Consider the following 12,932-nt stretch of genomic DNA (forward strand, 5'->3'; position numbering starts at 1 on the left):
TAAGGAGTGGTTGGCTAAGAAAGGTAATGATTATTTCATGATACTTGAGTCCTATAATTTAAATGTTCCTGCTAATTCTTGGTGGTTTGATTCTGGTTCTATGGTTCATGTAACCAATTCTACTCAGGGATTCCTTTCAACCCGGAGGCTGGGAAGAAACCAAAGAACACTTAAAGTTGGGGATGATCAGGAATTAGAAGTGAAGGCCATAGGAACATTACAATTATTTATGAAAGCTGGTTTATGCATTAAACTTTATGATACCTTATATGTTCCTGAGGTAACACGGAACCTTGTATCAGGACCAAAGTTAGACATAGACGGTTTTGTTGTTCCCATGGTCATCACAAACTCTCTATTCTCTATGATTCCGTTGTTTATGGTACCGGCATTCTGGATGGTGGTCTCTATAGATTAGAACCAGATGATGATTGTTCCAAATCTTTGTTATCATATAATATTAACGAATCACTCACAAAGATGAAATAGAAACGAGACTTAGAGACTTCATCATGTTGTGGCATCAACGTTTAGGCCACATCTCAAGAGAACGATTAAATCGACTCCTAAAGGATGAAGTCTTACCTACTCTCGATTTCACTGATTTTGGAACATGTGTCAAATGCCTTAAAGGTAAAATGACATTAGTGAATAAGAAAGGTGCCACTAGGAGCTCTAATTTATTAGAACTCATTCATACTGACATTAGTGGTCCTTACCAAGTCGCTGGCATCACTGGACATACTTCATTATCACTTTCATTGATGATTATTCTCGTTACATGTACTTGTATCTCATTAAGGAAAAATCTGAATCACTTACAACTTTTAAAGATTATAAAGCTTAAGTTGAAAAACAACTAAATCGTCAAATTAAAGTTGTAAGATAAGATAGAGGCGGTAAATATTATTGAAGACATACTGATGTGGGTTAAGCTCCTGGCCCATTTTATGAGTTTTGTAAGGGCCAGGGGATTATAAACCAAAACACCATGCCTAGTACACCTCAGCAGAACAGTGACACTGAACGAAGAAACTGTACCCTTACGAACATGGTGCGCAGTATGTTAGCCAACACTAATTTACCATTATTCCTTTGGACTGAAGCATTAAAAGAAACTGTTCATATACTCAATAGAGTTCCTTCTAAGTCTGTCCCTAAAACTCCTTATAAACTTTGGACAGGAAGGAAACCGAGTCTTAAATATATGAAAGTATGGGGCTGCATTGCTGAAGCAAAACATACAATCATTTCCTAAGGAAACTTGACCCTAAAACAGTTACCTGCTTCTTTATCGGGTATCCTGATCACTCAAAGGGTTATGGTTTCTATTGTCCTTCCTAGGTCACCCGTATTGTTGAAACCAAGCATGTTGTGTTCCTGGAGGATTCCAAGGTCAGTGGGAGCAATACCAACCCTTATGAAGAATAGCAAGAAGTACAAGACGCGGGGGGGGGGGGGGACTCGTCGCTTACCATTACTCCGTTTACTCCTCTTGTATCATATGCAACAACTGCACTTGAAGCTACTGCACCAACTCCAAATTTACCTCCACAATCAGAACCCATTATACCTCATAACGAAGGCACATCAAACGCTCAAAACCAAGACAACGCTGAACCCGATAATCAACTCAGGAGGTCATCTAGGCCCAGAAGGCCTACTAATTGGGATGATTATGTTACCTACCTGACTGAAATGGATGCCGGAAAGCTCAATGATCCTATCTCTTATAATGAAGCCATTAGTAGTGACCAGTCTTCTGAATGGAATAAAGCAACGATTGATGAGCTTGAATCCATGAAGAAAAATGACGTTTCGGATTTGGTAGAATTACCCAACGGTGTCAAACCCGTAGGATGTAAATGGGCATTCAAAACAAAACTATATCCGAATGGGAACGTTGAACGCTACAAAGAGAGATTGGTTGCAAAGGGCTACACTAAGAAAAAGGGAATTGATTATCACGAGACTTTTTCCCCTGACTCTAGTAAAGATGCATTAAGGATCGTTATGGCCCTAGTAGCTCATTTTGATTTAGAGCTACGTCAGATGGACGTTAAAACCGCTTTCCTTAACGGATACTTAGACGAAGATGTTTACATGAAACAACCTGAAGGTCAAAAGCATCTGGTCTGTAAGTTGAAGAAATCTATTTACGGGTTAAAACAAACATCACGTCAATGATATATCAAGTTTGATGAAGTCATGAAGAAACAAGGTTTTATAAAGAATCAAGTGGATCAATGCACGTACCTCAAGATAAGTGGGAACAACTTTACTATACTTGTCCTTTACGTAGATGATATTCTATTGGCAAATAATAGTTTAGATATGTTGCATGATTCGAAGCGGTTACTCTCGCATAAATTCGACATGAAGGATCTCAGAGATGCTTCTTACGTCATTGGCATCGAAATTCACCGAGATAGACACAAAGGGATCATAGGATTGTCTCAAAAGGCTTACATAGATCGTGTCCTTACACGTTACAACATGCAACAGTGCAAACCCTCAGTCGCTCCAGTAGTTAAGGGAGATGTTTTTGGTTCTTTCCAATGTCCGACAACTGAGGTTGAAAAGGAGCAAATGAGCCAGATACCTTATGCGTCAGTAGTCGGGGAGCCTGATGTATGCTCAAATCTGTACTTGCCCAGATATCGCTTATATTGCTGGAATACTAGGTCGTTACCAGACTAATCCTGGCCTAGATCACTGGAAAGCAGCTAAGAAAGTACTTCGATATCTGCAAGGGACGAAAGCCTAAAATTGACTTATAGAAGAAGTGATAATTTAGAAGTGGTAGGCTATTCTGATTCTGACTTTGCCAAATGCAAAGATAACAAGAAATCCACTTCGGGCTATATATTTATGTTAGCAGGCGGACCCATCTCATGGAAGAGTCATAAACAATAGTTAACCACAACTTCCACAATGATGGCAAAATATATTGTTGTTTATAACGCAACCTGTCATGGAATGTTGTTTACGAATCTGATTAGTGGACTCAAAATCGTTAATTCCATTTCTAGACCATTGAAGCTTTACTGTTATAATTTAGCTGCGGGTAGTTTCTCAAACAGTAACAGTTCGACTGGAGCTGGTTTATATCTCGATACAAAGTACTTGTACGTACGTGAATGAGTTGAGGAAAATAATCTTTGTATTGAGTATATTAGTACTAAAAATATGCTTGCGGATCCGATGACTAAAGGTCTCCCACCTAAAGTTTTCAAAGAACATGTTTTGAATATGGGATTTACTAAAGACCTTATTTAATAGCTTATTGTACTAGCTTATGTTTTAATTAATGAAATTTTCGCAGTTTTGATTTTGTATGTCTCTAACATATGTTCTGGCGGTATAATGACATATAGACAAGTATAAATACAAATCAAACATTAAAGGGCTTATGTGCATATTTTGATCATAACTGTTAGGTTTTAAATTGAGGCTGTAGTATGACTAATGGGGGTCTTGAATCGAATGATGATTCAACAGCTGTATTTCTCTACTATGGTTTTTGTTTAAAGCTAAAATGAGTGTTAACTCCTGACCAGGCTTATCTAATACTCATGATAAACGATTACTCGGATAAGTGAGAGAATGTAAGATTAAATATATTATTATTGTAATATTTAATATTGTAGCCATATAATAATTTATATAATATCTAGATCAAAATATATTAAACCTATTATATAATTAGTTGGTAATTGTTGATGGACCATATTACCCTTATTAACTAATTAGGTTTCCTCTTGGGTGTATATATAAGGAGATTATTAGAGAGGTTACAAGTTACACAACTTGGACTCTCATAACATCATCAATTTCGTCTTCCATCTCACTCTCCATAACCATCTGAATCTACCCTTTGATTCGATCTCACCATCATCATACACCCTAAGGAAAAACCAGATCAAGCGGACAATCATGTCAAACTCAATGGCTGCTTCTCTGACTGGATTCTCTGCTGGTTTGTCTGCTGTTACAGGTATTTCATTTATGTTTTCCATTATGTTTAAAACAAAACTGATCAACAAGGGAGACTCTCAAGAACTGACTTGATGAGAGTTACCCTACCACCTATAGACAGCACCAAGGCCTTCCAAAGAGAAAGTGTCGATTGAAAAACCTCGAAAACCGGTCTCCAGTTCACTATCTGATTCATATTGGCCCCAACAGTTAGACCAAGGTACTTGAACGGGAAACGGTCCACTTTACATCCGACCACCAACGCCATATGATATCTAAAACTTTAAAAAAAATCACACTAACATAACTAGCATGATGATAAGTAATATCCTATGATTAATTTTAAGCAAAACACAACCTAGACCAAAAAGCCCCAATTCTATAGAAATCTACATACTAGAAAAAGTAATAAAGAGATAAGAGTCAACTAAAAGAAAAGGAAATGTAGAATTACTTTCTAAGAAGAAGAAATATATCAACAGGAAAAGGGAAATCCTAAAGTTTGATGATCTTTGCTTTCACTTGTGAATTAGATAGAATTTTGGCAAGAATTTGTTGTAGAAGATTTCTAAAGAAAGATGATTATGGTGTTATGTTTTGGTTTTCAATTGCCCCAATTATGTGATGTTTATTTGTCATTATGTTGGCAATAACACAAGCCATCAAACACAATTAATGGGGGCAGTTAGCAAGCCAAAAGGTTGAGGAATGAGAGATCTAGAGACTGTTCGGTGGATTAAAAACGCAAAGCTGTGAAACACTTTACTGCAGATCACTTTCGTTGCAGATCACTGTAGCGACGAAGGTGGACCTTCGTTCGTTACAAGGTAACCTTCGCTGGTTCACAAAGGACCTTTGCTTATGACCTTTGTCTGAGCAATGAACCTTCGTTAGATTAACTTTCGTTGAGGATCACTTTCGTTAAGGGTCACCTTTGTTGGAAAAGTTACCTTCGCGTGGGATGACCTTCGCTTAGGATGAATTTCGTTTAAAGAGTCACTTTCGCTTGAAAGTGCTGATACTTTGATTTCGTTTGTTGTTTTTAATATATTAAACCAATAAATGACAAAGAAACTAAATAATAATAAAAATCACAAGCAAAAATTAAAGAACTCATATTCTCATTTATTACGGTTTGAGTTCGGGTGACAACGGGTTGGGTTCTAGGATCCGTTTATGGAAGATGTTACAAGCGTTTGGTATTTTGTAGAAAAGATGACAAATTTTGAAGATGCCATGTAGGATTATGGAAAAACCTAGAACTCAAAATGTGATATACGCGTACGTTATGTTACATAACATGATTTTGGAGGATGAATGACGCGCTATTTGCAAGTACTATGAGGAGGAGACTCAACCAAATACCATAGAAATAACTGATAAAGAGAAAGAAGCAAACTTAAGAGAAATTTATGACAATCTAACACATCATAACATTCGAGCGGATTTGGGTGAACACATTTGAAGCGTTCCACAAAACGACCCTAACGAAGATGAAGATGATAATTAAAGGTTTATATATTTTTTAGGTTTAAGTGTATTTAAGAGTAAATTATGTTTTTGGCCCCTATGGTTATATCACTTTTACTATATTAGCCCAAAATAAGAATTTTTAACATATGTGCCCCCATGGTCTCTATAACTAACTATTTTGGCCCCTAAGTCTAACCAAACCCCAAACTCTGGTTAATTAATGTTCACATGACAGACACATGATGTCTAAAATTGTAATTTTCCCTCACCCTTTTATGACTTTATAAATAACACCCTGCATTTTTTTTGTCACTTCATCTAGTTAGATGAGCAATGAATAAAAAAGGAAATGGAAGGATTAGGAAGAGGAAGTTGGAAATTGTGCGCAAAAATTGTCAACCACCTTCCCCGGCGATAACAACACTCACTCTTAACCCTCCCTCCCTCACCTTTCTTTCTCTATCACCTCACCTCATCCCCCTATTTCATACCACAATAATATCCTCACTTCTTATCACAATCACTTTTCCCCAAATTTCAGACCTAATTTCACTCTTAATTTCACTGACTCCTATTTAGTTCTTTAACACATCCAACGTGCCATTCAAGTTCCTTCCCCTATCTGCTCGAACCTATAGTTCTACTGTTATCCCTTTGTTAAATTCTGTGATTGTTGTTTATGTTTTGATGATTCTAGAAACGGAACCTACTACCTAGGGTTTTGTAGTTCATTGTTGTTGTTAAATTATTGTTGTTGTTGTGTTGATACTTTGTTTGTTTGATGATTTAGAACAAGCTATCAATGGAACCTACTACTTTGAATAATTTATCTTCAACTAGCAGTAGAATAGGTTTCCGTTTCCGATTACGCGAAATCATTCGACCTCCGCTGCTGTTGTTTCTGGAGCACGCTGGCGTGTTACACGCACAATCGCAAACGGTTTCTGGTTCTGATGGTGAGATGCAGCGTGAGAATGTGGTTACTGATGAGGTTTCTATTAGGATTATGAGTGGTGTGGATGATGACACAAAAAATGCAGGGGTTTATTTATAAAGTCATAAAATGAGGAGGGGAAATTACAATTTTAGACATCATGTGCTTGTCATGTAAGCATTAATTAACTAGAGTTTGGGGTTTGGTTAGACTTAGGGGCCAAAATAGTTAGTTATAGAGACCATGGGGGCACATATGTTAAAAATTATTATTTTGGGCTAATATAGTAAAAGCGATATAACAACATGGGCCAAAAATGTAATTTACTCTATATGTAATTTTAAATTTATGTAATTTTAATTTTAACTTTATATAATTTTTTTAGGTTTAAGTATTTTAATTTTAAATTTATGTAATTTTAATTTAAACTTTATGTATTTCATTAATTGGTGTTATCTGTTAACGTTTTTTATTTAAACTTAATAGTTTTTATATAATTTTTAAGTATAAAATAATAATAATAAGTGTGTGTCACGTGTTAAATAACGTCACCCTTTCAAACCATGTTCCACTTCTCCCTTTTTTTGTACCACGCCACTTTTCTAACGCGTGCTAAAGTAGCTTTCACATGTCACATAACGTCTCATTTTTGTGCCCTCCACACCGTATGGTGTAAGGTGGTGAACATGCATATCACAAGTAAAAGAGTTAGAATTTTGAAATGAAACTATTTCGGTTTTGACTAAAGAAGCGCATTAGGCTAGGGGAAGACTCAACTATGTTTATATTTTTACGAATAATTTTATTTATTAGTGAATATTATTTTATTGGTTATACAAATAGTTTCACCAATGAATGTATTATAGTTTCAAATAAATAAAAAAAATATTGTATTTAATAGTAGAGTACATATAGGGGTGTTCAGAATTCGTTTCGAATTCAAAAAATTCGAAATTTGATTTAATTTGATTCGATTATCAAGAATTCGTCTCGATTATTAAGAATTCGATTCAATTGGAGTCCAGTAAATAAAATACAAATTTCTAATTTTAATTTGATTCGAAATTCGAATAATAATACATATTTATTTATTATTTATATATATATATATATATATATATATATTACATATATAACTTTTGTTGGGCTATAATATAAATTAATCTCTAAATTTATTCTAAAATATTAAAATAGCTCATTATCAAACTCATTACAAAGCCCATAACTAAAACGAATTTATTGTATATTTAATTGAATTTGAATCGAAACGAATTTATTCGAATTCAAAATTTTAATCAAATTAGAATAATGCGAATCGAATTTGCATAAAATACGAATTAAAGAAAAAAATCATTCGAAAAATTCGATTCGAGCAAGAATTCCATTAATACCCCTAAGTACACGTATTGACCATCAAGATAAAATAATTAACAAATATAGTAGGATAAGGTAACATGATAAATTTACTAGATGATATAATGGTTATTATAAGTGGTTAGAGAAACATTATTATCTATGTAGTAAAAACATTTATATATTGCATAACTTTTGCTGAGGAGACCAAAATTCAATTCTTAGGAAGTGTATATTTAGGGGAAAAAAATCTTTGTTGTTAAAAAAATTAATAATTTTAAAAAGTATGCAGTTTATATTCTATGAGCAAAGTTGTTTCTAAAAGAATCTTCATAAAACGTATTTAAAATACTGTTTGAAAAGTTATTACGGAATTAAGATGATACCTTTTTTTTTCTTTAAGGATTATTGGTTTTTATGCACAAAAACGGTTTTGAGCATCAATAACTTGTTTGGTCCTATTCAGAAAAGATTAAATACTTTTTTGTAAAACGTCATTCAATTTGATAAGCTAAGTTTAAATATATTTGGAAATTGAATAAAATAATAATTTAAAGTTTTATGTGTTACGCCTGATTTTTACCGTATGATACTACCACTTGCACATGTATATTATAATTATAAGTATCATTTTAAAACTGAAAGCAAGGGATATAATTGCCAAAATAACATATTTAAAACCATCTAACCTCTTTATCTAAATGGATTAAATGGTTTTACAGGATACGATTGGTTAAAATTTAAAAATAATCAAGTGTAAGCGGGTCAAACAACTTGTAACTGGATCCTAAATGGGTTAACAAGTTAATATTATAGATTGTATATTAAAGAAAATATATTCTTATTTTAAACAATTTGACTAGGTCTACATTTTTACTTTTACACAACTCGAAAACAACCCATTTAATTGAACATGTTATCGCATAACAACCCCGACGACCAACGCGACATGCTGTAGCTATTCAGCGTTCTGGTTCTGGTTCTAATGTGTGTCTCCCTACGAGATCCATATAAACAATACTCAGATGTAGTAGAAGGCACATACACACATACATAAATGCATACATTCATACATACATATACATATACACACACATACATACACGCTTACACATATACATACACGCTTACATGATTACATTATATATTGCATTTTAAGGATTTGTGAGATAGCTAAAATGTATTTTGGATTTATTCTTACTCCTCTTATGTTACAGCAGACATGGATGACTAGAAAAACCGAATAACCAAACCATAATCGTTAACCAAATCGATTGAGAAATCGCTAATCCAGTTCAGATTTCTTTTAACATCTATTTTTATGGTACAATCATGGTTATATGTGTATACATAACCAAATTAGACGAACAAAACCCATATTTAAAAGGCGGAAAATTGGATTTAAATAATCACAGCTTTCTTAATTTGGCCGACAATAATCCCAACTCAGTTATTGGCCGATAATAATCCGAACTAGTCCACTTTTGGCCGATAGTAGTCTACGTTAAATATAGCTTAACGGAGTTAAGTTTTTTTCGGAATTACAAATTGATGTTTTAGGGCTTTTGATTAGAACAAGGATACGAGTTGAGTGATGTAAAATTTACCTCGAAATACTGCCCCAAACGACGAAAACGGTGCTTCAATTCAGGTGTTTAAACTTCCAATTAACAAAAATCAAGCCGTTTGAAGCATTCGATGTAAGTTTTACATAAATCGACTCGTATCCTCGTTCTGATAAAAATACATAAAACATCAGTTTGTAATTGGGAAAAAAACTTAATTCCGTTAAGCTATTTTAACGGTGGACTATTATCGACCAAAAGTGGACCAGTACGGATTATTATCGGCCAATAACTGAGTTGGGATTATTATCGGCTAAATTAAGAAAGCTATGATTATTTAAAACCAATTTGCCTATTTAAAATAAACTTTTATTATTTTTTTTGTTTGTTGTAAATAAATGTTGTATGTCGTAAAGTTTTCTATATTTTATTAATAAATTATTTGTTGCCACTTATTTTCATTATTAATCAAAAGAATCGCCAGTCAGTATGCTATTCGACACAACCTATAATGGGATTTATTAATTGAAATTACTTGAATTCACCAACGTCCAAAGCCAAAGATTAAGCAATGGATACCAACCAAATAAATCAAACCTTTTTTCAATAATAAGATTAATTGAACGCACTGTTTATAACTGAATGCCACTAATTGTAGATATCTAGAAAACGAAACATTGATTATAAATCCAGTTTTAGCTCATAACCAAACAAGAATGACCCATGCTCATCCCTATTGTAGCATGCATCATTTTACCCATTATAATAGGTGGTATCTTTGGCAACGTTGTCATGGAGGGTTGTTTGGTTGTCTGAATCACTAGGTGTGATCTAATTCTCAATTAGAACAAGAGAACAAATTCCATCAAGCTTAAAATAGCAAAATCACAACTAACACTCAAATTTAAGCAAGAGAACAAATTCCATTCCATCAAATTTGAAATGACAAACACAATTACTGACATAAGAAAAAAATTATAACTTTTTCCAACCAAATAAAGAGCTGATGAATCATCTTTCATTAAAATCGTACATATCATCAATCTAGAATAAAATATCTACTATTTTTCTGACATTTCTTTTGCATTGCCGGCATAAAATTTGCATAAGATATTGCAGATTCTATTCATTTCATGTGTGTACATGTTCATGTCGCATGTAATATCGAGAAGCAAGATGAAGAAGAATAAAACAATGCATGGATATATATATAATTAAGTAGATTAAATTTTCATATGCACGTCGAAGTGTATTTGAATCAATCCGCGTATATAATCAAAATGATAGATCTAAGTCTTTAATGTCTTATAATCACTTAAAGATGATTATACAAGACCCTACACATTTCCCTCAACTCGCAAAAGTTGTTATAAGCTTGTCTCAAACTATGTCAACAAGTGTATACAATGGCTTCCCACGCGATTCCAATCGTTCGCGACCCTACACATCAATTGAATAACATAAAGCGATTTAAAAATAAATATATGATTATTTCTTTTGTCCCAATCAATGTTTAATCTTAAATACTTGACATATAGTCCACTTGAATTATAACCAAGAGTCAAATAAAAAATGCAATTATTTTGTAATATGGCACTAGTTAATACTATGTATGCAATTATTTTTGTAATATGGCACTAGTTAATTACTATGTAGAAAGTACCTTCAACACCGGTACTTCGATCACGCACGCACATTCGACAACCTCAGCTCCTGCACGCTCTAGGAAACCATATAATATTATGAACCTATTTGACACACTAACTATTTAAGAAGTTTTGTTTAGAAGAAACAAGTCAGATGGGTTAAATGGGCCGAAAGTTTACCAAAATGTATATTTAATGCATATAACCTCATATTTGTTTTTTATGATAAAAAATATTAGATTATTGTCAAAATAATATCACGTTGTATTCATATCTGATACACTAATTATTTAAAAAGGGTATACAAGTTTCGGGTCAATCTGATCAACCCCGTGTGAATAAAGTTTGAAGGGTACCAAGTAAGTTCATCGCAGCACAAACGGTGCCACCAGTAGCGATTAAATCATCAACTACCAGAGCTCGGTCTCCAGATGTAACTGCTCCTACATGCATTTCAAGGCAATCTGAGCCGTATTCCAAATCGTAGTTTTCTGATATCACTTCACCTGCATTTATAACTTCTAAACCTCAATATTTTTAAACATATAAACCAAATATTTTTTTTAAATATACAAAAAGTTACAGATGTAACATACCAAGTAATTTGTTTGGTTTCCTCAATGGAACAAACTTTGCTCCTATTGCAAGTGCAATTGAAGGACCGAATATGAATCCCCTAGACTCAATTCCTGGAATAAAGCAAACATTTTCATTAACATATGATTTATTTAAAACATTTTCCAGTTTATTTCTTTCTTTTAATAAAAAAACGTGGATCTCTTTAACATCCATATACATCCTTGGATTCAACAATAATTGCAAAATTATCTATTCTAAACAGTAATTACCAGATTTAAGAATTATACAGTTTTATCCTCCATTGGTTTTGTAACTTGTTTCATTTCACAAATAACAAAAAAGCAATCCGATATCTCCATCCACATTACAATTACATTTCATATCACCACACAAGATCCTCATCAATTACCCTAGACCCTAGTTGTATTTAAAAATTACTTTTATGTATGTAAATTTCATTTCACAAAGATAATTATAATGTGCTAATATCTGAAATTAATACATTTATCTGTTTTTTTTTCTTTAACAAAAACTCATAATTATTATTAAATTAAAAACTCAATCAAAATACTAAAACAATAGTCTATTTACTTTTAGTCCATTTAGGAGACCATTTATTATCCTATTATTGATTTTTCTTTTATATATAAGTTTATATTTTGCGACCTATTTTCGAACTCTCTACATATCACTAAATATAAACATCAAAAGGGTTAAAGGTTATGAATTTACTCAACTCACAATAGAATAAGATATAATTCAGAAAACAATATTACCTGCAACTACAGATATATTTTCATTTTTGTAACGTTCTACGAAGAAATCAATGGTGTCCTTAAAGGCTTTCGGATCAAGCAGCAGTGGAGTAATGTCAGAAAAGAGCATGCCTGTTGATAATTAATGTACATGATGACTTCCCATATACCTTATGAACAAATAAAGTAGCGAGACACGATCCTACCTGGTTTCGGGAAGTCAGAGATGATGCGAAGTGTCGATTTGATACCGTTGATACGACTGGCGGATTCTCCTTCTTTGCCGGATGACATTGATCACTGTGTGAAGAAGTGATCAAGTGAAGAAGAAAATTAGTGTGAAGAAAATGAGAGGAAAACAATGGTATTTATAGGAAGTGTGTAAATATCACTGGTTAATATTGTGAAACCACATTATATGTAATGTTATAAATATTATACACTTTTCATATTGTGAAAGATATTATGAAACGACATTACATGTGATATTATAAACATTATACACCTTTCTTATTGCAAAAGATATTGTTGGTTCTAAGATGAATATATGTTTGGTACACGTCTTATACAACTCCTTTATTTTTATTCATTTTTTCTTACTTTTATATTTTAACTATAACAAGCGGGTTACGCTCGAGAGTTGTAGCGG

General features: G+C 33.1%; 1 protein-coding gene across 2 annotated transcripts; it reads right to left on the minus strand.

Annotated features, from left to right (window-relative positions):
- Positions 1 to 10,388: 10,388 nt before the first annotated feature.
- LOC110922793 (adenine phosphoribosyltransferase 4) lies at positions 10,389 to 12,664 on the minus strand. Of its 2 annotated transcripts, none has more exons than XM_022166998.2 (6): positions 12,490 to 12,664; positions 12,305 to 12,415; positions 11,546 to 11,638; positions 11,306 to 11,455; positions 10,967 to 11,016; positions 10,389 to 10,743 (listed from the first exon to the last, which is right to left on the minus strand). In XM_022166998.2, exons 1-6 carry the CDS (start codon positions 12,575 to 12,577, stop codon positions 10,684 to 10,686), a joined length of 552 nt encoding a protein of 183 aa, XP_022022690.1. In that variant the 5' UTR covers positions 12,578 to 12,664; the 3' UTR covers positions 10,389 to 10,683. The 2 variants fall into 2 exon arrangements, with proteins under 2 accessions (XP_022022690.1, XP_022022685.1); XM_022166993.2 differs by having other exon boundaries at positions 10,967 to 11,025.
- Positions 12,665 to 12,932: the final 268 nt, after the last annotated feature.

This window comes from Helianthus annuus, chromosome 2, assembly GCF_002127325.2.
Source record: "Helianthus annuus cultivar XRQ/B chromosome 2, HanXRQr2.0-SUNRISE, whole genome shotgun sequence".
Classification (NCBI taxonomy): domain Eukaryota; kingdom Viridiplantae; phylum Streptophyta; class Magnoliopsida; order Asterales; family Asteraceae; genus Helianthus; species Helianthus annuus.

Bases quoted from the DNA above. Each gene is read 5' to 3' on its own strand.
- LOC110922793 (XM_022166993.2), bottom strand. From the start codon at position 12,577: ATGTCATCCGGCAAAGAAGGAGAATCCGCCAGTCGTATCAACGGTATC. The intron at 11,456-11,545 runs GTATGTTACATC...TTATAAATGCAG, and splicing joins GAAACCAAACAAATTACTTG to GTGAAGTGATATCAGAAAAC. The intron at 10,744-10,966 runs GTACTTTCTACA...ATTGATGTGTAG, and splicing joins TCGAAGTACCGGTGTTGAAG to GGTCGCGAACGATTGGAATC.